The 25,134-nt window shown below is 39.0% G+C and overlaps 1 protein-coding gene, 1 long non-coding RNA gene and 1 other non-coding gene across 14 annotated transcripts in view; 1 reads left to right on the forward strand and 2 right to left on the reverse strand.

Annotated features, from left to right (window-relative positions):
• The window catches only part of LOC102911714 (zinc finger protein 790), a 48,514-nt gene extending 23,380 nt beyond the window's left edge, over positions 1-25,134 (forward strand). For 11 of the 12 annotated variants that reach the window (XM_076548089.1, XM_076548038.1, XM_076548197.1 and 8 more), the window contains one exon: positions 948-3,733. In XM_076548089.1, coding sequence (XP_076404204.1) covers positions 948-2,293 — 1,346 coding nt within the window. In that variant the 3' untranslated portion in view covers positions 2,294-3,733. Of the gene's footprint in view, positions 1-947; positions 3,734-24,593; positions 24,714-25,011 lie in introns of those variants that run through there. The other variant, XM_076548319.1, reaches the window with a different exon arrangement.
• On the reverse strand, positions 3,896-3,974 carry Trnaa-agc (transfer RNA alanine (anticodon AGC)). Its single transcript has one exon. It is a non-coding gene; the product is annotated as a tRNA-Ala (tRNA).
• Positions 7,348-15,468, reverse strand: LOC107401819 (uncharacterized). The gene is made up of 2 exons (XR_001578771.3): positions 14,851-15,468; positions 7,348-9,513 (listed from the first exon to the last, which is right to left on the reverse strand). It is a non-coding gene; the product is annotated as an uncharacterized LOC107401819 (long non-coding RNA).

The raw sequence follows: 25,134 nt of genomic DNA on the forward strand, positions 1-25,134 counted from the left end.
GCACAATCTTAAACTTCTGTGTAGTGGACTTCACACTAAGAGGGCTGCCAGTGGGCTACAGCCCCATTATGGTTTTTTTTCCTTTTGGAGGTACTGAGTATTGAAGACAGGACCTTATGTACACTATGAAAATATCTTATTTTTGTGCGGCTTTTTTGTTTGTTTGTTTGCCTCAGAAGGGAAAAAGATCTGTGGAAAGACTCAGTGTCATAAGCATACTGTGTTTACATACTTTTATAGAAAAAAAGTAAGAAAAAAAAATCAAGAAAAAAAAAGATCATGTGAGGAAAACCTGACACTGCTATGCATAGTCAAAGAAATAAATCGGTGAAATACTTCATATGCAAAGGAAATGGAACAATGAAGTATGACAATCTCTAAAATTGTTCTTCACTAAACTCACCTAGGTGTTTTTTTTCTTAAGTTTGTACAGAAAGTCATGTGAAGTCATGTTTGTAGTCATTTCAGTAGAGATGAAAGGATCAGACAGTGTAGTGTGTTATACTGTTATTATATAATTAGATTATTCCATTCATGACTACTGAACCCTGGTTTGTGTAATATCATTTATTACATCCTAAGCCTATCATTCCCTTTTTTGTCATGTATTCATTCCAGAATTGTTGTTAGTTTGCTGACTTGATTAGAGCATAATGAGTGAAACAACCTAGAATTCGTTTTCTGTTATTAATCAGTTCCCTGGTCAGTCATTTTTTTTTTCTTTGATTCCTTAGATGAATGTAGTCAAAGAAAAACTTATGCTTTTCTCACCTGGCCCGGCTTTTATTGGCTCTTTTAAATTTATATTTATTCTTTGTTCCTTTTTCATATTCATAATTTTTCCATTTTAAAGCCATTCATCTCTTTTGCATTATGCTGTAAGATTTAGTTTTTTATATTGCATGCTTTATCTCTTTTTGGATAAACAGTACATACTTATCTTTCAGACATAGATTTCAGTTATCAGAACAAGAAGTTATTGAAAAACACTAACACATATGAAGAATCATCTCAATGGGAAATGAAGAAATTTTTTAGAAAACACAGTCTTGAAGACTTATGTTTTGGAGATGATTGGGAAGACAAAAATCGATTTCAAACACATCAAAATCAGGAATACTTCAAGCAACTGACACTTACCTGTGGAAAAATGCTCACTGTGAACCAACATACAGTTTTGAGTCACCAGAGACTTAATACAGGAGAGAAAGCAAATGAATTTAAATGTGAAAAAGCCCTCAGTTTTGGATCAGACCATATTCATCCTCAGTTAACTCACCCTGGTAACAAATTCCATGAAGATAAGGACTGTGGGAAATCCTTTCTTCCTTATTCAGAACTCACTCACTTTCAGCAAGTTCTCTGTGGTAAGAAAACTCATCAACGGAAGGAATCTAGAGAGCCATTCAGTTTGCATTCAAGAATATTTGGCCTTCAGGGAATCCATACTGGTGAGAAATCTTATGAATGTAAGGAATGTGGAAAATCCTTTACTTTGAAGTCAAACTTAACCCGACATCACAGAATTCATACTGGTGAGAGGCCATATGCATGTGATGACTGTGGAAAGGCCTTCACTCAGCGATCACATCTTATTTCACATCAGAAAATTCACACTGGAGAAAAAGCTTATGTATGTGGAGTCTGTGGTAAGGCTTTTAATCGTGGCTCAAGCCTGACTAAGCATCAGAACATTCATTATCATGTGATTAGTGCTGGCAAGAAAATATATGAATGTATAGAATGTGGCAAGGGTTTTAATAGGCATTCAAATCTCACTCGCCATAAGAAAATTCATGCTAGATCAGCTCTTACTAGTCATAACAGAAATCAGGCTGGAGAGAAACCTTTTAGATATAAGAGATGTGGAAAATCTTTTAGATTTCCTTCACAACTTAGTTTACATAGACAAATTCATACTGGTGAGAAATCTTATGAATGTAAGGAATGTGGAAAATCATTTACTTTGAAGTCAAACTTAGCTCAACATCACAGAGTTCATACTGGTGAGAGGCCGTATGCATGTGACGACTGTGGAAAAGCCTTCACTCAGCGATCACATCTTACTTCACATCAAAAAATTCACACTGGAGAAAAAGCTTACGTATGTGAGGTTTGTGGAAAAGGTTTTAATCGCAGCTCAAACCTGACTCAGCATCAGAATATTCATTATGTAGTTAATGCTGGCAAAATAATATATGAATGTAAAGAATGTGGCAAGGGTTTTAATCGGCATTCAAATCTCACTCGTCATAAGAAAACTCAAGTTCATGTTTCAAACTCATTTTCATAACAGAAATCAGGCTGGAGAGAAACCTTTTAAATGTAAGGAACGTGGAAACGCCTTTATTCAAAAATCACATCTTACCAAATATCAGAGAATCCACACTGGTGAACGTAACAAGTCTTTTTCTGTCCCACCAGCCAGCTCCCAAATAATGACATAGAGACTTACTGTTAATTATGAAAGCTTGGCCTTAGCTTAGGCTTTTCCCACTAGCTCTTCTAACTTAAATGAACCTGCTTTTATTAATCTATGTTTTACCATGGGGCTTTTTACCTTTCTTTCATCTTGCACCCCCTGTTTCCTCTCCCTGTCTCCTGGCATGTCATGTGTGCCTAGAATGTCCTCCTTCCTCTCTCTCTGCCTAGAAGTCCCACCTATACCTCCTGCCTAGCTACTGGCCATTTAGCTTTTTATTATATCAATCATAGCAATACATCTTCACAGTGTACAAATATCCCACAACAGGTAAAACCCTTATGAATGTTCAGAGTGTGGTCAAGTTTTTCATCAATGCTGACGCATCAGAAAATTCATACAGGTGTGAAATGGGACTAGTGCGAAGAATATAGAAAAGCCCTTATGGATTGACAGCTGGGGAGTCTGCATGGGACTGCACTAGGCACTCTGAATGTGGATGACAATTGTGTGGCTTGATGTGTTTATGAGTCCCCTTAGCAAAGGGACCAGGACTTATTCTGGGGCACAAACTAGCTTTTTAAAGACCATTCCCCATGGTGCAATGCCTTACTCAGCTGTGATGCAGTGGGGAGGGGCTTGGTCCTGCCCGAATTTGGTATGCCAGCCTGTGTTGACTACCCAAGGGAGGCCTTACCCCCTATGAGGAGGGGATAGAGGTGGGATTGGGGGAGATGGGGGAGGGATAGAAGAAGGGGAGAGGGGGGGAACAGGTGTTGGTATGTAAAATGAAAGAAAATTTTAAATAAAAAAGAGAAAAGCCCTTATTTGTGGTGTATGTTGTACTGAACATTAGAATCTTCATGTTAGTAGGAAGCCCTGATGTTGAGGGATGTGGGAAAGCCTACATTTGGAGATCACATTTTACTCAACATCAGAATTTAATCATCAGAAAATCCATATTGGTGAAAGAAACTAAATCCAAAGAATGTGGAAGGACTATTTGGGGTTCAAAACTGAAAATGTGTACTGGAATAAGACCCAATTAAATGTGAAAAATGTGGAGTTCACAATTTGCTACACCTCAGAGAATTTGTACTGTGGAGGAGTCTTACGTATGTAATGGATATGAGAAGTTTATCTGGTGTTCACAGCTTATAACAGTGGTTCCCAACCTGTGGGTTGCCACAATTGGAAAGTGAATATTTCCAGTAGTCTTAGAAACTGAGACACTACTCAGTAACAATGAAAATAAATTTATGGTTGGGGGTTCCTGAGACCGTCAGAAATGTGTTTTCTGATAGTCATGACCCACAGGGTAAGAAACTGTTGGCTTATAACATTCTTTTTTGAGAAATTTCAGAAGTATAATAGTAAAAGGCTTTTAAAGGAAGAAGTTACTAATTGGTCATCAGTTATAGACTATATATATATATATATATATATATATATATATATATATATATATATATATATTGGAGCTGAGGATTGAACCCAGGGCCTTGTGCTTGCTTGCTAGGCAAGTGCTCTACCACTGAGCTAAATCTCCAATCCTTTCAATGTATATTTTAAGGCAATGTAAGTGCACAAAGTATATTATTAGACATCAGTGTTACATGTTGATAAGTTATTTTCTAGGAAAATATTAATGATTTATTTTTTCTCATACAATAATGTTGTACTGTGAGAGCCTGCTGACAGTCAGCTGGGTAGCTGGGTAGAGGTGTGTGGATTGTAGAGACAATGAAGAGGACAGAAAAGAGTCGAGAGGTCTGCCGGTCAGTGCCGCACAGCCCCGAGTTTATTTCACAGCCAGCTTATACACATTTTGAAGGACAGAGGTAGAACAATGCACAGCACAGGCATTCAACCACTATCTATCCTGCCTTGCATCAAGGAGCAGGCAGTTTCATTTTCTATCTCTATGTACCTTCAGCTGGCATCAGCAACCTGCGTCTAGCTAGACAGTGTGTTCCTTCCTGCGGGCTAGTCAGGACTTTCTCACAGTCCTTCAAGGAGACTCTGTGGGCTAATTAGGTCTTTCTCACAGCCCTGGAGCAAACAAACTTGAATTCTATTGACTCAGAATAGACTTCAGATTCAATCTGGGAAACTGAGTCAGTTCTGGGCTCCCACATTGTATGAGAAAGTAAAAAAAAAATGGAAAAGCATTTTAAAATGTAATTGAAAATCATGTCAAAGTAAATCAGGATATACCATAAAGGAATAGAAATCCTTAGGAAAATTTTGCCAAAATAGAATTAGATGAGGATAGCATTGGAAAGTATTTATAAATTGTACTCTGTGTGTGTGTGCGTGTGTGTGTGTGTGTGTGTGTGTGTGTGTGTGTGCGTGAGAGAGAGTGTGTGTGTGTTTGTGTGTGTGTGTGTGTGTGTGTGTGTGTGTGTGTGTGTGTGTGTGTGTGAGAGAGAGAGAGGGGGGGGGGGGAGAGAGAGAGAGAGAGGGAGAGAGAGAGAGAGCATACATATGGAAGAGTTTGTTCTAGGAGTTGGTTCTCTCCTACCCTGGGGGTTTCAGGGATCCGACTTAAGTTGTCGGGATTCCCTGTAAGTGCCTAACTGCTGCAAAGTCCCTGGACCTGCCACCCTGGCCCAGTGTTGCACTGTGCATTTCTGCCTGGCCTGAAACTCCCCAGGTACACCCAGCTTACCTTGAACTCACAGAGATCCACCTGCCCCTGTTTCCCAAGTACTGGGATTAAAGACATGTGCCACCATGAACTGCCAATTTTGAATTCTCCACTATTCACCTTGTACCTTCCATCTATTTGTAACTTTTTTGTCTTGTGTGTGCATTTGTGTTTCTATGCCTGCCTGACATCTGTTCTTGCTCTATGTTGTCCCTAACAAAGGCCTTTGCACTGTATTTATTGAACAGCATAGAAAATGTATGGGAAAGGAATTAGGGATACTTTATAGAAACCTTAAAAGACATTATTTCTTATTCCTAGAGACCTCACCTCAAAGCACTCAGTACTGTAAAAATATCATTATTAAGTTGTATCTATAAATATTTTCAAAACTTAGGGTGAATATTTGTTGTATGAGGTCACCTTGTTTGCTGTTTTCAGCATATTACCACAACAAATTATATATATATATATATATATATATATATATATATATATATATATATACACACACACACACACACACACACACACACACACACATAGGCATTGCTCTCTGGGTCTGGGCATGGAAGAATACATAAAGATTACAGCTGTGCATTGGCTGAGATTTTACTTGAGCCTTTTAGATTTTTTAAAAGTAAATCAAGGGGTTGGAGAGATGGCTCAGCAGTTAAGAGTTTAAGTTGCTCTTCCAGAAAACATGGGTTTGATTCCAAGTACCCATGTAATAGATCACAACTGAAACTGTTTCAAGGAATCCAAAGTTCTGTGGGCTCTGCATGCATGTGATGCCCAGACATACATATAGGTAAAACAACCATACACATAAAAGTCAAGACTGAACATGGTGGTCACATATAATCCCAGCACTTCCAGGGTGGAAACAGAAGATTCAAGGTTATATCCTTAGTTACACTGAGTTCAAGAGTTTAAGTGTAGACTGGTCTACTGTGACTCTGTCTCAAAAACAGAATTAGAGTAAAATAAAGTCCAAAGGGAGGCAAAATAAAATCTTAAACATCAAAGCCATTGAATGTGATTCTGCCATTGGTGGCAAAACAATTTCAAATGAAATAAAAATATTTTTGCTATTAATGTTTGGAGATTTATAATCTAAAAGGTAAATAAGCCTGTCATTACTAACCTTTGTTGATGAATAGTGCTATTGTTTTAGATTGACCCAAAGTGTATGTAACTATCAGTTACTTTTTTCATGGCTGTGATGAAGTACCCAACAAAAGAAACTTAGGAAAGGGGGGTTTATTTAGTTTGGCACACAGAGGATTTAAGCCAGTATGGCTGAGAAGGAATGTGGTAGAAACACAAGGTCTGGCCTCATAGCCTTGAATAAAGAATTACAAGGTTCCCTCTGTTAGGAATTGTATGCAGTGGGACCCCCATATGCAACAGCAGGCTGGCAGGTGGCCCAGTCCATGTGGGCATGGTGGAAGGGCAGTGGGTGGAGATACACAACCCAGATGCTGCATCTGTGTGGAAATGGTTTAATATCATAGATGAAGAGGCAGAAAGAGGGAGAGAGAGGGGGATTAAGAGAGAGGGGGATTAAGAGAGAGTGCGGTGAGGGGTTCAAGAGGTGCACATCTCATGGGAGGAAAGCACAAGAGGAGAAGAGAGAGAAATGGGCAGAATTTTTCTTTAAGAATAGGCTTCTAATTCAGGGCGTAGGGTGGTGCCAAGGGGTGGGATCAGAAAGTTAACACCCTTCTTGTGACAATTTAATTTTTCTTCAAACCTCTGGAAATCACCTCTCCTATCCAAGCATTATCATGCTTGTGAGATTCAATATTGACTGTATCTCAGATCCATTACTGTAAGGGTACTGATCTTGCATTTAGCAGGCTAATTACTCTTTTGCATTGTGCATCAGCATTTTCATAACCCAGAGATTCAATTATTTGTGTAGCTTCTGAAATTGGTATTCTATTTACTGCTGAATTCAATCTTTCTAAGAAATCAGTGAAGATTTCTTTTGAGTCCTGTATAACTATAGTAAATGACTCTGTCCTACTTCTTCAATTCTGTCCCAAGCATTAAAGGCTTCTGTGTGGCATAAAGCAGGGTGTGGTCATCATATAGAAATTGCCTTTCTACATTAGCATAATCACCCTCTCCAAGAAATTGGTCTTGGGAAATTTTCGTACCTCTAGCCCTACTTTGTTGTTCAATGGTCTTAGCTGTTGGAGCCTGCCAACAGTCAGCTGGGTAGCTGGGTAGAGGTGTGTGGATTGAAGAGACAATGAAGGAGACAGAAAAGAGTTGAGAGGTCTGCCAGTCAATGCTGGACAGCCCCGAGTTTATTTCACAGCCAGCTTATATACAGTTTTGAAGGACAGAGGTAGAACAATGCACAGCACAGGCATTCAACCACTATCTATCCTGCCTTGCATCAAGGAGCAGGCAGTTTTATTTTCTGTCTCAATGTAACTCTGGCTGGCATCAGCAGCCTGCGTCGAGCTAGATAGTGTGTTCCTACCTATGGGCTAATCAGGACTTCCTCACAACCTTGGAGCAAGCAAGCCTTGACTCAGAATAGACTTCAGATTCAAACTGGGAAACTGAGTCAGGTGTGGGCTCCCACAATTCCTCCTTTTTAAAATTTATTTTAAGACTCCACTGAGTCTCTCAGATGACTGTGCCTGTCTTAGGTGTTTCCTTACCACACTCCAATCTTACCCGTCATGGGAGCATGAATTCAGTCATTCATGTCCTGTCTTAGGTTGAAAGGAGGCAAAGAAAACTTACCCGTCTTTGGCTACCAGCCTCTGGTGTCAAGTTGGAGGAATGTGCGGCATTTTACTCTGTGGAGTTCTGAGCCCAATCTCCATAACGAGTTCAAAATCAGCTTGAGAATCACAGGCAAACAGACTATGCCTACTAAGGCACATGCTCCAATAGCTACAACACCATTTAAAAGCAAAGTAAATGATGACCATGAAGGGATAGCCCATTTGAATTGTTCTAAAATATCTGTGGCTGTTTTAGCTGCATCAAAATCCAATTTAGCCTTTTTCATTTCTATAATCTCTTGATGTAGTTTAGCCAAATCTAAGTATGCATTAGAATCATTCCAAATTCCTTTAAGATGTGTCTTAACCTTTTCCCATCCAATAGCACTTTCATTATACACAGAAAATGTAACACAAATCCATTCATAATTAGCATGACATTTCAAATGTACTCTAGTTTTCAGGCTTTGGAGTTCATCTTCCAGAAATTGTACCACATTATATAAAGCGTTCAATTTATGTTCCATTTTTACATATATATATGTATATATATATATTTTGCTTGAGTCTCTAATGGCATAGAAACATTCATAGACGATTGATTAACAAACGCTGCTGTCTGAATGAATTGAGACAACTCCACTGAAGCAACAGTAATAGTAGCAAGCATAGTAAAAAGAGCTTCAATTCCTTCTATAACTAATTCAGCAACATGCTTCTGTCTGCTTAAAGCTTTCTTGATTTCTTTAATCACTTTTAACCTTTTATCATTGAATCATAGATCACTCATATATACTGGCAATATTACAAAAGAGGGTTGTTTTAACACTATTACATGAGTATGGTTATCCACTTGAGAAATACAATTGATTAAAATACAATTAAGACATGATACATTAAACATAGACTCATTCATAGAAATATTTGCTTCACCAACTAAAAGAACATAGAGCATTTTAACATAAGCTAAAACAGTTCCTTTCAAAGGACAAACAGGTTTCAAGTAACTGGAATGTCGTGCTACTGTTCCCATGGCAGCAGCAAGTTTCCAAACATAAGTTTGTGGAGATCCAGTACTGGAATACCATATTCCAGCTGACAGTCCTTGGTCCCAAGATTTTGCTGTAGACATAGGATAAGAGTCACTATAATCTTCCTGATTTCTGGGCCAATGAAGAATACACTGCTGTATCCCTGTGATGTTGTATCTTAAAGGAACAATGCCAGTACATCATCTCCATAACAAAGTTCTGTTTTGTGCATGGAGGAAATTATTGAGGGTGGTAAAATATTACTTGTCCAATTACCTTGAGGAAGGAATAACTTTGTATAACTGGTACATTGTTTATTATGTCCCAGTACTTGTTTTGGAAACACTCCAAGACATCCCTCCAAAGTAATATTTTTTGCAAAACATACAGGAATCCCTTTACCATATCCAATATAAGAAAAATTGTGAGCAATCTGGAACTCTTGGGTGGCAGGTTGATCTAAAAGCCTGGTATCATTAACTGCAACCACAATTTCTTTTCCTTTCCAAGTTGCAAGATGTACAATTGGTGGATCAGGAACATAGGCCCAGTAGATTTCACTCTGGCATCTCTGGATGGTCATCAGCAACATCAGGATCAGCATCTCTGCTTCATACACCACACCAATCTTTCAGGCAACCAACGAGCTTCATTTTCTTCCTGTGAAAAACAGAAACATACCCTCGTCCCCATATCAATACAGGGTCGGGGTCTTCCATAAACCAGTACAGGGATCTTTCCATATAACTTGAGCAAATTTTGTGGTGGTGTCTTCATGCCAAAATTAATCAGCTGCAGATTTTCCACATTTAAAAAATTTAAAATAAGTAAGGCATGATTTAAAGCATTATGTGGTGACTGGGGGTATAACTCCCCCTTCTTTAATTTTTGAAGATGTATTTTGAGGCTCCTGTGAGCTCTCTCAACAATACCTTGTCCTTGAGCATTATAAGGAATACCTGTTTTATGTTCAATTTGCCATTGAGAACAAAATTGATAAAAAGCTTTACTAACATATCCAGTTCCATTATCAGTTTTAATAACTTTTGGTATCCCCATATAGGAGAAACATTTCAGGCAATGAGCAATTATATGCTTCGTAGCCTCACCAGTTGGAGCAGTATCCATTAAAAATCCTGAATAAGTATTAATTGTTACATGCACTTATTTCAATTTTTTCAAATTCTATAATATGAGTGACATACATTTGCCATAAATGATTAGGAAGAAGACCTCAAGGATTTACTCCTAGATGAGGTACAGTCAAATATTGAGGACATGTAGCACATTCATTTACAATTTGGCAAGTAGTTTCTCTTGTTTTTTTTTTTTTTTTGTTGTTGTTGTTGTTTGTTTGTTTTTGAGACAGGGTTTCTCTGTGTAGTTTTGGTGCCTGTCCTGGATCTTGATCTGTAGACCAGGCTGGCCTTGAATTCACAGAGATCCACCTGCCTCTGCCTCCTGAGTGCTGGGATTAAAGGCATGCACCACCACCGGCTGGTATAGTTTCTCTTGTTAAACCTAATTGTTTTCTTAAGCTTTTACTATTCTGATGATGCAAAGCATGTGATCACTGAGCAAGCTCAACTTAAGATAAAGTGATTGAGTAAATTTATCACCTAAAGCATTACCTTCAGCCAATGGACCAGGAAGATTTGAATGTGCTCTTATATGTCCCACAAAATATGGCAATTTTCTTAAATGAATGGCATCCTAAATTTGTTGAAATAACTTTATTTACTCATTAATAGTTTTAATATAAGAAACAGTTTATATAACTTGAAGAGCTCTATAAATGTATTGACTATCTGTATATAAATTAAATGAATTATCTTTCAGAATTTGAAAGATCATTGTGACAGCTCTTAATTCAACCACTTGAGCTGAGGCATGAGTACTTTGAACTACATATCCTTTACCATTAATCACATAAGCTGCTTTCCCATTAAATGAACCATCAGTAAAGACCAAAGCAGCATCTTTCACTGGAGTATGCATTACTACTTTAGGAAAAATAAAGGAATGTATCTGAGCAAACTGTAATAATTGACCAGCAGGATTATCAATTTTATTCAGAAATTGAGCAAAAGCAATTGACCAAGAATCATTATTTTGAAAGAGCCAATCAATTTGTTGTCAAGTGAATGGCACACCAATAGTTTTTGGCTCTTTGTCAAAATACCTTCTGAATTCAACTTGACTCTTTTGTAGACATGCTACAGCTTCATAATATGGATATAATATCTTAATGGGTGAAGCAGGAAGATGTAACCATAAAAGAGGACCATCTTGCCATAATACTGCTGTAGTCTAGTTGGCAGGATATATGCTTGCCAAGGTTGATCATAATTAATATATCTGCTGATATTGAATAGCATTCTCAACCTGTGCAAAACATGTCTTCCTTCTTTTAGTTAACTGTTGAGGTGAATTAGGATCATTATCTCCTTTTAAAATATTATTCAAAGGTTCTAAATCACTAGTAGGTAATTTTAAATAAGATCATAACCATTGATTGTCTCCTAATAACCTTTGACTTTTGAAAATCATTCAATGTTTTTAACTCATCGTATTTCTAATTTCTGAGGCTTTAGTTGCTTAGGATATCTTATATATCCTAAATACTAAAAAGGTGGCTCTCTTTGAACCTTTTCAGGAGCTATAATTAATCCTGTTTGAGCCAAATATTGTTGTATTTGGTCATAGGTAGCTAATAAAATTCCCTCATCCTTATAAGCAAGTAAAATATCATCCATATAATGAATAGTATAAACTTGTGGAAACTGATTCCTAGCCTGTATAGCTTGAGCTGCAAATTTTTGACATAATGTTAGGCTATTAGCCATTCCTTGATGTAAAACTTTCCCATGAAGTCTTTTTATTGGTTCCTTAGAGTTCACAGAGGGAATACTAAAAGCGAATCTTTGACAATCCTGAGGAGCCAAAGGAATAGTATAAAAACAATCTTTTTAAATCCAATATAATTTTATATGTATTACTAGGTATTGCTATAGGGGAGGGCAATCCAGATTGCAAAGCACTCATCAATTGCATAGTTTCATTCACTTTCCTAAGATCTTGTAATAATCTCCATTTACCTGATTTCTTTTTTATAACAAAAAATAGGAGAATTCCAAGGAGAATGAGAAGGCTCTATATGGCTCTATCCAGCTGTTCCTGTACTAACTGCTGGGCTGCTAATATCTTTTCTTCTGTTAGGGGTCATTGATCCACCCATACAGGCTCATCAGATTTCCAAATCACAGGGTCTGCATAGGGTACAGACTGTCCAATGACCCTTCTAAAACTACCCTAATCCAGCTCTCTCAGGCCTTCACTGTGGAAGCAAAGGAGATACATATCCATCATTCCGTTTTCCTAAGCCTTGATCTTGCAATAACCCTTGTTGAAACATTTGATTGGTTACTACTTCATTAGGACTATACAAATAAACTCCCATCTAACTCATAACATCTCTTCCCCATAAATTTACAGGCAGTTGAGGAACAATGTAAGGTCGGAAGGTTCCTTCATGCCCCTCCTCATCTTTCCATATTAATTCATCAATACTTTGTTCAAGACTCTGAGACTGACCAATCCCTTGTAATTGTGTCATGGTCTGTTGTTTAGGCCAGGCAGATGGCCATTGATTAACAGTAATTACAGACACATCCACACCTGTGTCCAGAAGACCAGAAAAACTTTTTCCATGTATAAATATAATTAGTTCTGGATCTTGTGGGCATATAGCTTGTAACCAATAAGCATCAGAAGAACCAAATCCTGCTTTTTCTCTTTTGTTTCATATAGCTTGATTTTTTTTGTTGCACTTGTATATGTAAAATCAATCGAGCAAGCCTCTACCCTGTCTTTATAAGAGAAATTCCATTGAGTGAATGAGTCATTACCTTAATATCCCCTTCATAATCAGTATTTATGACACCTGGAGCAACAAAGATTCCCTGCGTAGTTATACTACTTCTCCCAAGCAAAAGACCAATTGTACCTTCTGATGGAGGCCCATAAATGCCTGTAGGCAGGACCTGAACTCCCATTTCAGGAGTCAGTACTGTGTAGGAGGAGGAACTGAGGTCCAATCCTCCGTTGCCTGGGGTTGCTCTGTAGAGGTCTTGAATGGATTTCCTTGCTGAGGAACAAATGGCTGGAGTGCTCCATAACATTGTCTCAGGGCCTGAGGCTGGCCCCTTTGCTCATTTCTCAACAGAGGATTTCCATGCACATCTTTTATTGACTTACATTCATTTACCAAATGTTTCCCTTTCTTACATCTAGGGTATAATCCAGGTTCCTTCAGCTGTCCCTTATTGGGGCATTGCCTAATCTGATATCCCCTCTGACCACACCCCAAACCACTTCCAGCTGGCCCAACAATGCTCCTTTTATCAGGAGCCTGTCGTCTTTGCTGAAAAAGCACATCTTTTACTGTCTTTCCCTGTATTGCAGTAGCCATAGCCAGCCCTTGAGTATAAGAAGGGCCAATATCAGAGCATAACCAAATATAATCAGAATTATCTCCTTTCTTTCTAAATGATCTAATGGCAGCTTGACAACCTGCATTGGCATTCTCATAAGCCAGGTGTTTTACAAGCAAGAGTCCAGCTTCATTATCCCCAAATATCCTTCTTGCTGCTGTCATTAGTCTGGAAACAAAATCTTGAAACAATTCATTAGGTCCCTGTCTTATTTTTGATAAATCCTCTGTTTGCTTTCCATTGCCAGATAATTTATTCCAAGCTTTCTTTGCTGCAGAACTGATTTGAGCATACACTGCCATGTTAAAATTTAACTGATTATCCACATCTGTATGATCACTTTTACCTGCTAACATCTCAAAAGTAATAGGAATGTGTTGAGCTCTGTTAACATTAGCTATACTTTTACACTGCTCATGGAATTCTGTTTTCCATAATAAATAATCTCTTCCACATAAACAAGCTTTAGCTAATTGTTTCCAATCTTCAGGAGGCAAGGCTTCAATCGCCATAGCTTCTAAGATGGCTTGAGTGAAGGGCGCTGTTGGACCATATTGAGAACAAGCAGACTTTAACTCCTTAAGCTGTTTAAAAGGAATAGGCTTATGCACTCTGACTACATTTCCTTGAACATCCTGCTGTTCCATAACTGGAAACATCTTAAATCCCTTAATACCCTCTGCTTTATTAGCCACTCCCTTTAAGCTAGCTTGTAATGGACTAATAGTTAAAGTTTGCGAAGAGCCTGGAGGCTTCTGAACCATTGCAATCACAGGAGGTTTCTTTACCTTAATAGTTGAGTCTTTAGGAAGGTCTAAACCTGCTATCACTGTAGGGAGAGGAGTGCTTCTTTTCAAGGTAGAAACTTGAAGTGTTTCCAACTTTTTACTCAAAGGAGCTTGCAATTTTATCATTTCTCCCTCCTCCTTAAATTTTTTGCTTGGCTGCTGTTCAACATTCATAGTCAGGAGCAGAGAGGAAATTTTTGCAGCCTTTCCTTTTAATTCTGTTTTACCATCAGAATCTAACTGATTATCCTTATCAGATGACTTCTTAGAGGCATCTATATTAAACAGTTCCTCTGGTGGAACAGAAGATTTATTTTTTCTTGATTTAGGTAACATCTTCTGTCTGTCAGGACAAAGATCTAGACTGTCCCGAATGAGTGTCCAGAGACGAAAAATATCTTTTGGAAGTTTTTCTGGACCATGTTTATCATAATACTGCTGTATTTTGACTCCAATGTGTTTCCAAATCTCTGGGTCCAAAGTGCCTTGTTCAGGGAACCAAGGACAAATCTTCTTTACAAATTCTAAAAATTTACACAGTTGCTTACATTTTACTCTTGCACCTCTAGCCTTTAAAGTATCTTTAAGTAAATATACAAATCTCTGTTTTCTATTTGCTTGGCCCATACTTATTCTTTACACTTATTCACAAAATTTTTTACCCTGGGTTTACTATTTTATTTACACTTATCACTTTTACTCTCGAGTTAACTCACCACAGCTTCCACTTTTCTCGAGTGCACTCCTTTTTCTTCTGTGGTGTCTGTCACAGACTCCTCCGTACCCACCTGGGCGCCACTTGTCGGAGCCTGCCGACAGTCAGCTGGTTAGCTGGGTAGAGGCGTGTGGATTGAAGAGACAATGAAGAAGACAGAAAAGAGTTGAGAGGTCTGCCGGTCAATGCTGGACAGCCCCTAGTTTATTTCACAGCCAGCTTATATACAGTTTTGAAGGACAGAGGTAGAACAATGCACAGCACAGGCATTCAACTGCTATCTATCCTGCCTTGCACCAAGGAGCAGGCAGTTTCCTTTTCTATCTCAATGTACCTCCGGCTGGCATTAGCAGTCTGTGTCTAGCTAGACAGTGTGTTCCTTCCTGTGGGCTAATCAAGACTTTCTCACAGCCCTTCAAGGGGACTCTGGGCTAATCAGGACTTTCTCACAGCCCTTCAAGGAGACTCTATGGGCTAATCAAGACTTTCTCACAGCCCTTCAAGGAGACTCTGAAGGCTAATCAGGACTTTCTCACAGCCCTGGAGCAAGCAAGCCTGAACTCTATTGACTCAGAATAGACTTCAGATTCAAACTGGGAAACTGAGTCAATTGTGGGCTCCCACACTTAGCCTCATCTTTCTACCAGGTTTTCCACTGTAATGGAGGACCAGGCTCCAAGACTGCTATAACCAAGTCTTTCCAGTCTTGAGGGATAATTCTATTACAAGTTGACCACAAGTTTAACATCTGCTTCACATCATGCCATATGAGATTATCACTATCTTGAATCTCCTCAAATCTACTAGTTGCACAAGAGTCCATTCAGCTCTAACAGAGCCTTGAGGATAGCTATCATTTGGCAGTTCCTGTAAGGTAACTGGATAAATTAAGGTTGGCTGTTTAAAAATCTTGGGCTGTTCCTCTCTAACCTTATAATGCAATATTGAGATTGGTTCTCCTTTAAATTCTTCTATCTGGGTCTGAATATCTCTATGATCTGTTTTAATAAGTTTTTCTAAAACTTTTATCTTGGCATTCATATTAACCAACTTTTTTAATGATAAAACAAAAATGATCAAACAGATATTTATAACTGATACTAAATAAATCCCATCTAAATTAACTATCCTCTTATTTATTTGCTTCATTTTCAAACTGTCCAGTGTATTGTTATACAGAGACCTAACTCCCTTCATTGTAATAGTGTTTCCCACTCTTTAATGTTTCCCTCTCTCTTTTTAAGTAATTCCTCCTTTTTTTTTTTTTTTTGGTTTTTCGAGACAGGGTTTTTCTGTGTAGCTTTGCGCCGCCTGTCCTGGAACTCGCTTTGGAGACCAGGCTGGCCTCGAACTCACAGAGATCCGCCTGGCTCTGCCTCCCGAGTGCTGGGATTAAAGGCGTGCGCCACCACCGCCCGGCTCTAATTCCTCCTTTTAAGAATTCCCAATTGAAGCCGGGCGGTGGTGGCGCACACCTTTAATCCCAGCACTCGGGAGGCAGAGCCAGGCGGATCTCTGTGAGTTCGAGGCCAGCCTGGGCTACCAAGTGAGTTCCAGGAAAGGCGCAAAGCTACACAGAGAAACCCTGTCTCGAAAAACCAAAAAAAAAAAAAAAGAATTCCCAATTGTCTCAACAAATCTGATGACTTTTTTATATGACAGTGCAGTGTGGGGCTGATTGCTCTGTGCAGAACAGTAGAAGCCTGGGCAGTTTTTATGGCAGCAATGTAGTGTGGCAGCAGCCCAAGGAGGGGGTTCAGGGAAAGCCCACAACCCACCAGGAGAGAAGCCAAAGAGCCAGCTGTCTGCGTGGGGGAATGTGTGAATGTAATGAGTTATGGATATTGTCATTGTTTACAATGGTTGGTTACAAGTTGTTAATTGTTAATGGTCAGGAAAAAAGCTGAACAAGGAGATTAGATTCAGAGGTTTTGTTTAAAAAAGAGAGAGAGAAAGAAAAAGAAAAAAGAGAATATAGATATGAAGTAGATCATCGAATCTACTCTGAGAAAAAAAGATAAAGAAATAATAGGATAAATGGGTAGATAACTGAATCTACTCTAAAACAAAAAAGGGGAAGATATAAAAATGACAAAAGGTAGATTATTGAAACTCTTATGAAAAGAAAAAAGAGAGAATATGAATATGATAAGATAAAAAGGTCAATTTTGAATCTACTTTTAAAAAGGAACTACTTGTTTTAAATAGGATAAGTAATGAAATTTTTTTGTCTGAGTTTATCAAATGTTACTGGATTGGACATTGTTAATATATATAATGGAGTTTTTATCTGAATGTGTCAAATGTTAATGGACTCAACATCGTTAATATAATTCTTGACTGTATATACTGTATATACTTATTGGATAGTTTTTCTTGTATTAATTATAAGCTTTTTAAAATTTTAGACAAAAAGAGAGGAAATGTGGTGGTACTGTGTCCCCCAAAATATTGTGTACCCTAATAAACTTATCTGGGGTCAGAGAACAAAAAAGCCACTAGATACTTAGGCTAGAAAATGTTGGCACTAACGCCTTTAATCCTAGCATTCCAGAGGCAGAAATCCATCTGGGATCTCTGTGAGTTCAAGGCCACAGTGAAAACAGCCAGGCATGGTGACTCACGCCTTTAATCCCAGAAAGCCAGCCTTTAATCCCAGGAAGTGATGGTAGAAGGCAGAAAGATATATAAGGCATGAGGACCAGGAACTAGAAGCATTTGGCCTGGTTAAGCATTTGGCCTGGTTAAGCATTCAGGCTTTTGAGCAGCAGTTCATCTGAGACCCATTCTGGATGAGGACTCAGAGGCCTCCAGTCTGAGGAAACAAGACCAGCTGAGGATCTGGTGAGGTGAGGTAGATGTGGCTTGTTCTGGTTCTCTGATCTTCCAGTTCACCCCAATACCTGGCTCAAGTTTGATTTTCTTAATAAGACTCTCTAAGATTCATGCTACAGCTGCTACTCCTGAGGTTTTTGGACCCAAAAGCCTATGGAGTTTGCTGCAGATGGGCTGCAATAGAAAAATCACAAGTCACTCAGAGGCTTGAGGAAAAGAAAATAAAAGAAAACCTTAGCTGGCAGGGTAGTAACTCCAGCCATGTGCAGCTCTGGCCTGTGGTTGCAAAGCTACAGGCAAGCGGCTGTCTCATGAATTTGTGCCCCAAAAGTTGGATACCAGATGTAGTGTGAATTCTAATTGGTCTTAATAATAAAAGCCAGGAGCTGGATGTTTGTATAAATGCTGAAAGATCAAAGAGACAATGGAGCAGCCAGCCACCTCTTACCTCACCAACTCCTCAGCCGTAAAAGGGGGCCGAGCTCCTGTCTCTGCCCGCCTCATATTCTTCTCTCCACCCAGCTACACCACTTCCTGTTTCCTCCTCCCTTGTGCTGGGATTAAAGGTGTGTGCCACCACTTTCCTGGCCAGTATGGTGAGTTAACTGGTGGCTAGCTGCACACTCTGATCTCCAAGCAAGCTTTATTTGTTAAGAGCACAAGCAAAATATCACCACAGTCTTTTGAACCTGAAGTATCATAATTCCTCCCTGAAATGACTTTAAATACTTGGAGACCTCGAGGCGATTGAGAGCTTAAACACACAGACTATTTTCCCCAAAAAGCAGCTTGGTGAGCCAGCAAGATTACTCTGTGGGTAAACATGCTTGCTGTGCAAGTCTGGCAGTTACTTGAGCTTGATCTCAGAGCCCCTGTAAAGGGGGGAGAAGAGAGCTGACTCCTCAACGTTGTCCTCCAACCTCCCACCACATAAATAACCATAAAAGAAGCTGCAGAGGAAGATGACCTGAAAGATGGGTTAACTATTTGAAACTCATGGTTTTTTTTTTTAATCAAGAAATGCCATTTTGCTTCTAAAAGCCAGGAAGCTATGAAAGACCATAGGATGTCAACTTGAAGAAAATGACCAGAAATAATCTGAACAGTCATTGCAAAACTATTGCAGTGGACCAAAACAAATTACAGAAAAAAATTATTAATCTCCAATAAACCTAAAAATCACAACCTTTATTGAGTTTGCTAGGCTTAGTTCATTCTGAATGTTTTGATGGAATAAAAGCTGCTGTGTGTGTGTTGTAGAGTCATGTGCAGAATCCAGAGGAGGATATCGGGTACCTTGATTTGTCACTTTGCTGTTACTCATGAAAGCAAGGTCTCTCACTGAACCTAGAATTAGGATGGCAGCCAGCAAGTCCCAGCCTCCCCCACCCCCAGCCGCACTGGAAATCCAGGTACATGCTCGATGACACAACAACCAGCTTCTTCCATGGACTCTGGGGATCTGAACTCAGGACCTCATGCTTGTGCAGCCAGCACTGTTACCCTCTGAGCCACCTCCCCAGCCCTTCTCTGCTCTTATGCCAAAAGATTTCATACACTGAAAGTGAGTACTTGAAGAAATGCTGTCTCGGGTATCTTTATGTTTATAAGGTATCTCCAAAATGTAAATATTATGAGAGATGAGGATACAGCTTACAAGTAGAGGGCATGTTTAGTGAGTGCAACATTCTGAATTCTGTACTTAGTACCACCTACCTACCTACCCACTCAAGTATAAATACTCAATTAAGCAAAATGTGGTTAATGATTAATGGTATTCACATACCCTGATCTTTTGCCCCTCGGAAAATATGGATAGTAACTAAAGACATGACCACTTCTCTCATATTCATCAAGTTCTACATTATCATGGAATTTTATATGATGTAAGCTTGTGAGTCCTAGATAGAAGACTTCCAGTTCTCACCATTGAACAGTCTTGAATAAGTTGTGAGTTATATAGAAATGCTTTCCCACAATCTTCACATTCATAAGGACTCTTTCCCTTGTGCATTTACTGATGCTGATTAAGTTAAGAATCATGACAACAGTCCTTGCAGCGACTTTCTTTCACCAGGATGGATTTTCTGATGTCTATTAAGCTCCGAGCCACGAAGAAAGGTCTTCCCACATTCCTTACATTTACAAAATTTCCTTTCACAGTTTTTCTCATGTTGAGCAAGGTATGAAGCCCAAATGAAAGTCTTTCCACATTGCTTACATTTGTAAGGTTTCTTACCAGCATGAATTCCCTGCTGGATTTCGAAGTTTGAGCTCCAGATGTAGGGTCTCCCACATTTCTCACATTCATAGGGCTTCCTACTCACATAAAGCCTTCTGATGTTGGGTAAGATTTGTAGCATGAATAGTTTTTTTTTTCCACATTCTTATATTCATATGATTTTTTCACTATTATTCATTTTCTGATATTCAGTTAGGTATGAGGCATGAGTAAAAGTTTTCCCACAGTCTTAAATTTGTCAGGTTTAATACCAGTGTGAATTCTGATGGTTAGTGAGATGTGCTCTCTGGACAACGGCTTTTCTACATTCATTGCATTCAGAGGACTTTTCACCAGTATGAATTTTCTGATGTTCACTTAGGTACAAGCCATGAGTAAAAGCTTTCCCACATTCCTTACATTTTAAAAGTTGCTCTGATGTCCAATAAGGTCAGCTTTATGACTATAGACCTTCCCACATTCCTTACACTTGTAAGATTTTTCACACATCTGAAGCCTCTGATGTTGAGTAAGTTCTGAGTCAAAACTAAAGGCTTTCCTACATTCCTTACATTTAAAAGTTTTTCTGGGCTGGAGAGATGGCTCAGCGGTTAAGAGCACTGGTTGTTCTTCCAGAGGTCCTGAGTTCAATTCCCAGTAGCCACATGGTGGCTCACAGCCATCTGTAATGAGATCATGCAGACAGAACACTGTATACATAATAAATAAATAAATCTTTAAAAAAAAAAGTTTTTCTGTCCAGTATGAATTCTTTTAAGATCGGCCACATTAGGAAAGTCCATACCACATCCTTTATGTTCATATGTTTCCTTGCCAGTGTTAAGTGTTTGATATTGAGTAAGCTTGAATCAGGAAGAGAGGGTTTCTCACATTCCTTATCTCCACAGAATTCACCAGTATGAATTAACTGATGTTGCATATGGTCTGAACCAGAATTAAAAGCATTTCCACATTTAACTTCATTCAATCCTCTTGTGTATTAAGTTTTTGGTATTGATTTTTGGCTGTGAACTGGTTCTATGTAGGCATTTTTTTGTGACTATCAATTGCTTGCAAGATGCCACCTGGCCTTTATAATGTGCTTGAAACTCCTGCCTTCCAAATTACTTCTGAAACACAAGATGTGGTTTCTAAAATCTTCCACCATTTTCCATTTCTTTCAAATGTGGTAATGTTTTGCTGTACTTTCTTAGCTAGCCACCTATAAGACTATATGTCTGAAAGATAAGAAGGCAAATACATAGTGTTTTACTATCCAAAAAAAAAATCTAAACTGGACGCTGAAGTAAATCCTAAAGTCAAGCACACAAAAACTGATGGCTGACAAAAAAGTTCCCTGTTACTGGCGATGTGAAAAGTGGGGAAGAACAAACAGAAACTTAGGAGAGCTAAAGAAAGGCAAGTCATGTATTCATCTATTTGTTAGAAGCACAGTTGTGTTTCACTCTTTCAAGCTCTTACCAGAGCATCCATTTCCCTTCTAAGGCCAGTGATTGCATCTTAGAAAATAGCTACGTGTTCTTAAAGACTATAGCCATATGTCTGTTACCTAAGCACTAGGGAGACTGAGTCAGGAGGGTCTTGAGACTTTATCTCTACAACCCTCTCCTCCCCATAAGATCCAAGTAATGTTCAAGGTAAAAAGAGATTACATGGCATAATTCTGTGAACAAGAATGCTGGGAAATAGCAGGTGATTAGGTTAACAGTGGCGAATTGATCAATCAATATCAAAGTGCTCAATATTCCAGAGCATCTTGTATTTACATTATGAATAATAATTCAGACAGGAAAAAGTTTAAGAAATTTGTCAAAAGTAGATCAGTCTGTCCTGAGCTAAAAATAAGGACTTTTGTATGACTTCTACTTCCTATTTGCTTATGATTCTGTAAAAATATTATTTGGTTGTGATAAAAACAAATGTCTTGGAAACAGTTTATGAGAAACTGAGCAAACACTCTAGTGACTGAACTGAATAGCAGTTTAGTCACAAAGTATGATCAATAATGAAATTCAGTTAAAAAAATGAGTTTCTGGGCCAATGAGATGGTTCAGTAGGCAATGGCCTGTTGACTTCAGTCTGTGCCTTACTCTGTTACTCCATATTGTATGAAACTGATTTTCTAGGCTGTGCCTTACGCTGAGAGACTCCATTTTGAGGGCACAGGATGATTGTGTCCCTTAATGGATCCATAGTCAATATCTTGTCTGGCACCACCCATGCAGGACACACAGATAAATGACGAGTTCCTATGAGTTCAGGAGGGTGAACTAAGACTGTAGAGGCACCACTGTGGAAACCAGGCTCAAGAATTTATTGAACACATCAGACCAAGGAAAGAGTATAACTCCCTTGCCTGGACCTCAAAAAGTCATGAATACATAACAATGTGATGGCATGGTGACACCAATATGATACTGGTGTGCGTCAAGTACTGACCACCAGAGAACTCCCAACTACCCCTGAGGTCAACTGTCCCCGGGACTTCAGCTGCTGAAGTGGCCTACTTTAGTCCATAGTCCACATCCTCACCTATCTGGACCTGGACCTCCGGGTTCCTGTGGCTCAGTTCTGCCATTTTTATTAATTAAAATTTTAAAAAGATTTTACATGTATTTTATTTATGTCTGTGATTATTTTGCCTGTATCTAGGAATGGTTATAAACCACCACGTGGGTGCTGGCTCTCTGAAAAAACAAATGCTCTTAAACACTCCAGCCCAATCTGCCCTTAAGAAAATATTATTGTGTATGAGTATACTGCATGTGTTTCTGGTGCCAGCAGAGGTCCCAAGAAGGCGTCAGATCCTCTTGAACTGGAGTGAGCAATCATGTAGGTGCTGGAAACCAAATCCTGCTCCTTTGCAAGCACAAGTACTCTTAATCACTAAGCCATCTCTTAGTCCCACCCTTTTACCTTGCAGCTGGAGTAGCTGAACTCTGCAGCTTTGCTATTAATCCGGACTCTTAAGAGGCCTCAGCAGCAGCTTCTTCTCCACACTGGCTTGGGATCATTATCATTATAAACTCTATTAACATTTCTGTCTGTTGTGGGATAATTGTACACTGTGTGAAGATGTATTGCTGTGATTGATGTAATAAAAAACTGAATGGCCAATAGCTAGGCAGAAAGAGAACTCTGGGAAGAAGAAGGCAGAGTCACCAGCCAGCCTCAGAGGAAGCAGGATGGGTACAGAGATGAGGTAATGGCCACGTGGAAGAACACAGATCAGTGTAAATGGGTTAAGTTATAAGAGCTAGTGGGACAAGCATAAGCTAAGGCTGAGCTTTCATAATTAATAAGTCTCCTTGTTGTTATTTGTGAGCTGGTGGTCCCAATGAGAAAGTACTGCTACATCTATCAAACTCACTTCTAAGACCTTTTGTACTCTGTGTAGCCTCTTTAACTTATATTCAAGTTGTAAAGCATACATATGGAGGTATTTATTTTACTGTGCAACAGTATTAGTAATTAAGATTGGAATAAAAGAACTTGCATTTGCCTTGGCCAAGTTACCAAGTGAGATTGTTTGACAAATTGCTGCCACTAAAGAAGCTAAACCTTACACATTTACTATTTAATAAACCCCAACATAGTGCAGACACAAATGTACTCTTCTATGTGGCATAGTGTGCTCATGACAGGTGAGTGTCACCAAGCCTAACTATAATTTCAATCCCTGGGACCCACGTGGTGGAAGGGGAAAACTGACTTCCATAAATTGCTCTGTTTTCTCAGACCTTCACCTAAACAGCATGGCATACACATGCCACCCCCAAATAAAAGTAATAATAAATTATAGCCACATCCTTGAATGTCATCAACTGCAAAAAGGACATACCAAAAGCTTCATGGTGAGATTTAAACCATTTTCGTGGAAGGGGTAAAGATGGGAAAGAGCACAGCAGGTAATGGACATATAGTGAGCAGAAATAAGCACTGACAGTTTGTGGTATGGAAGGGATGGAAATAAATATGACTAGAGTTGGGTGAAAAACTGAAAGACTCCTGTTGATCAATCACATTTTTATGGCCTCCATCCAGCAAGCACTAGCACCCTCAGGTGGCATCATGTGGAGGCAGCACCAGCCTCAGACCATTAACTCCAGATGAGAAAGTGGTGGGCTTTGTGGACTATGAATTGCTGTTGTTTCTTTTTGTGTCTGCTACTTTTACTTGGGCTTTCTATCAGTTTCAATTAGAAAAATTCCTTAGAGATACAATCCCAACATGAATACAATTTTCTGAGCAGAACATCTGGGGTTTTGAGGCTCTCTGTAAGCAGGTGCCTGCTGTGGAATATTCCTTTACACTGTGTGAATATATGTGATTGGTTTAATAAACAAGCTGACTGACCAATAGCTGAACAGGATACAATTAGGTGGGAAAGGCAACTTTCATCTATATAGAATGAACTCTAGGCATTCTACCTAGTGAGACCCTGCTTTAAAACAAAAAGTAGAACAACATTGTACATCAGATCACCATGTTCTCTTCATTGTAATTAACTATCAGTTCTGTATTGACCTTTATCTTCAGACTATCTTTATATACAAGTCAGTTGTTATCCTCACCTGAAAATCATGAAACTGGTCCCTCATGCAAGTTCAGTGAACCCAAAGCTTATCCACTCTGAATATCGTTCTTTCCCTGTCCCTGGGTTTTAGGATTTCCTGTCTAATGGAGTGAATGACAAGACCATTCTTCCTAATGCCTGTTTTACTGACACTGAACTGCAGGACTTTTTCATGAAAGAAATTCAAAGATGTAAGAAATGCTGACTCTGGGTAAGTCATCCTTTTTTCAACCTATCTATTGAAGCCTCCCTGGGAGGAAGCTGTAAGAACTACTGTCAAAGAACTCAGGGCCAAAGAGCGATTAGGATAATCAGGAAATAAATGTTACTGTGGATATAAAAGGAACAGAGTAGTTCAGAAAAACTCTAAACCAAAATTACTTTATTGGGGAAATCTCCCTGTAGGAGATCTGAGGCTCCAAGGCTCACCTGAGAAGACAGGGAGTGTGATGAACTAACCAAAGTCATTCATAGGGTGTCCAAGATTCCTTGTTCACCTCTCTTTTCAGATGCTGGACTCCATCCATCTGCCTTGTCCCATATCATTTTTGATGACATCTGCCAAGGCTCACTCTCTGCAACTAGACCAAGTCTTGTTTTCTGTTCTTGAAATGTAATATACACACAAAGAT

Source organism: Peromyscus maniculatus, chromosome 1 (assembly GCF_049852395.1).
Source record: "Peromyscus maniculatus bairdii isolate BWxNUB_F1_BW_parent chromosome 1, HU_Pman_BW_mat_3.1, whole genome shotgun sequence".
NCBI classification, from domain to species: Eukaryota; Metazoa; Chordata; class Mammalia; order Rodentia; family Cricetidae; genus Peromyscus; species Peromyscus maniculatus.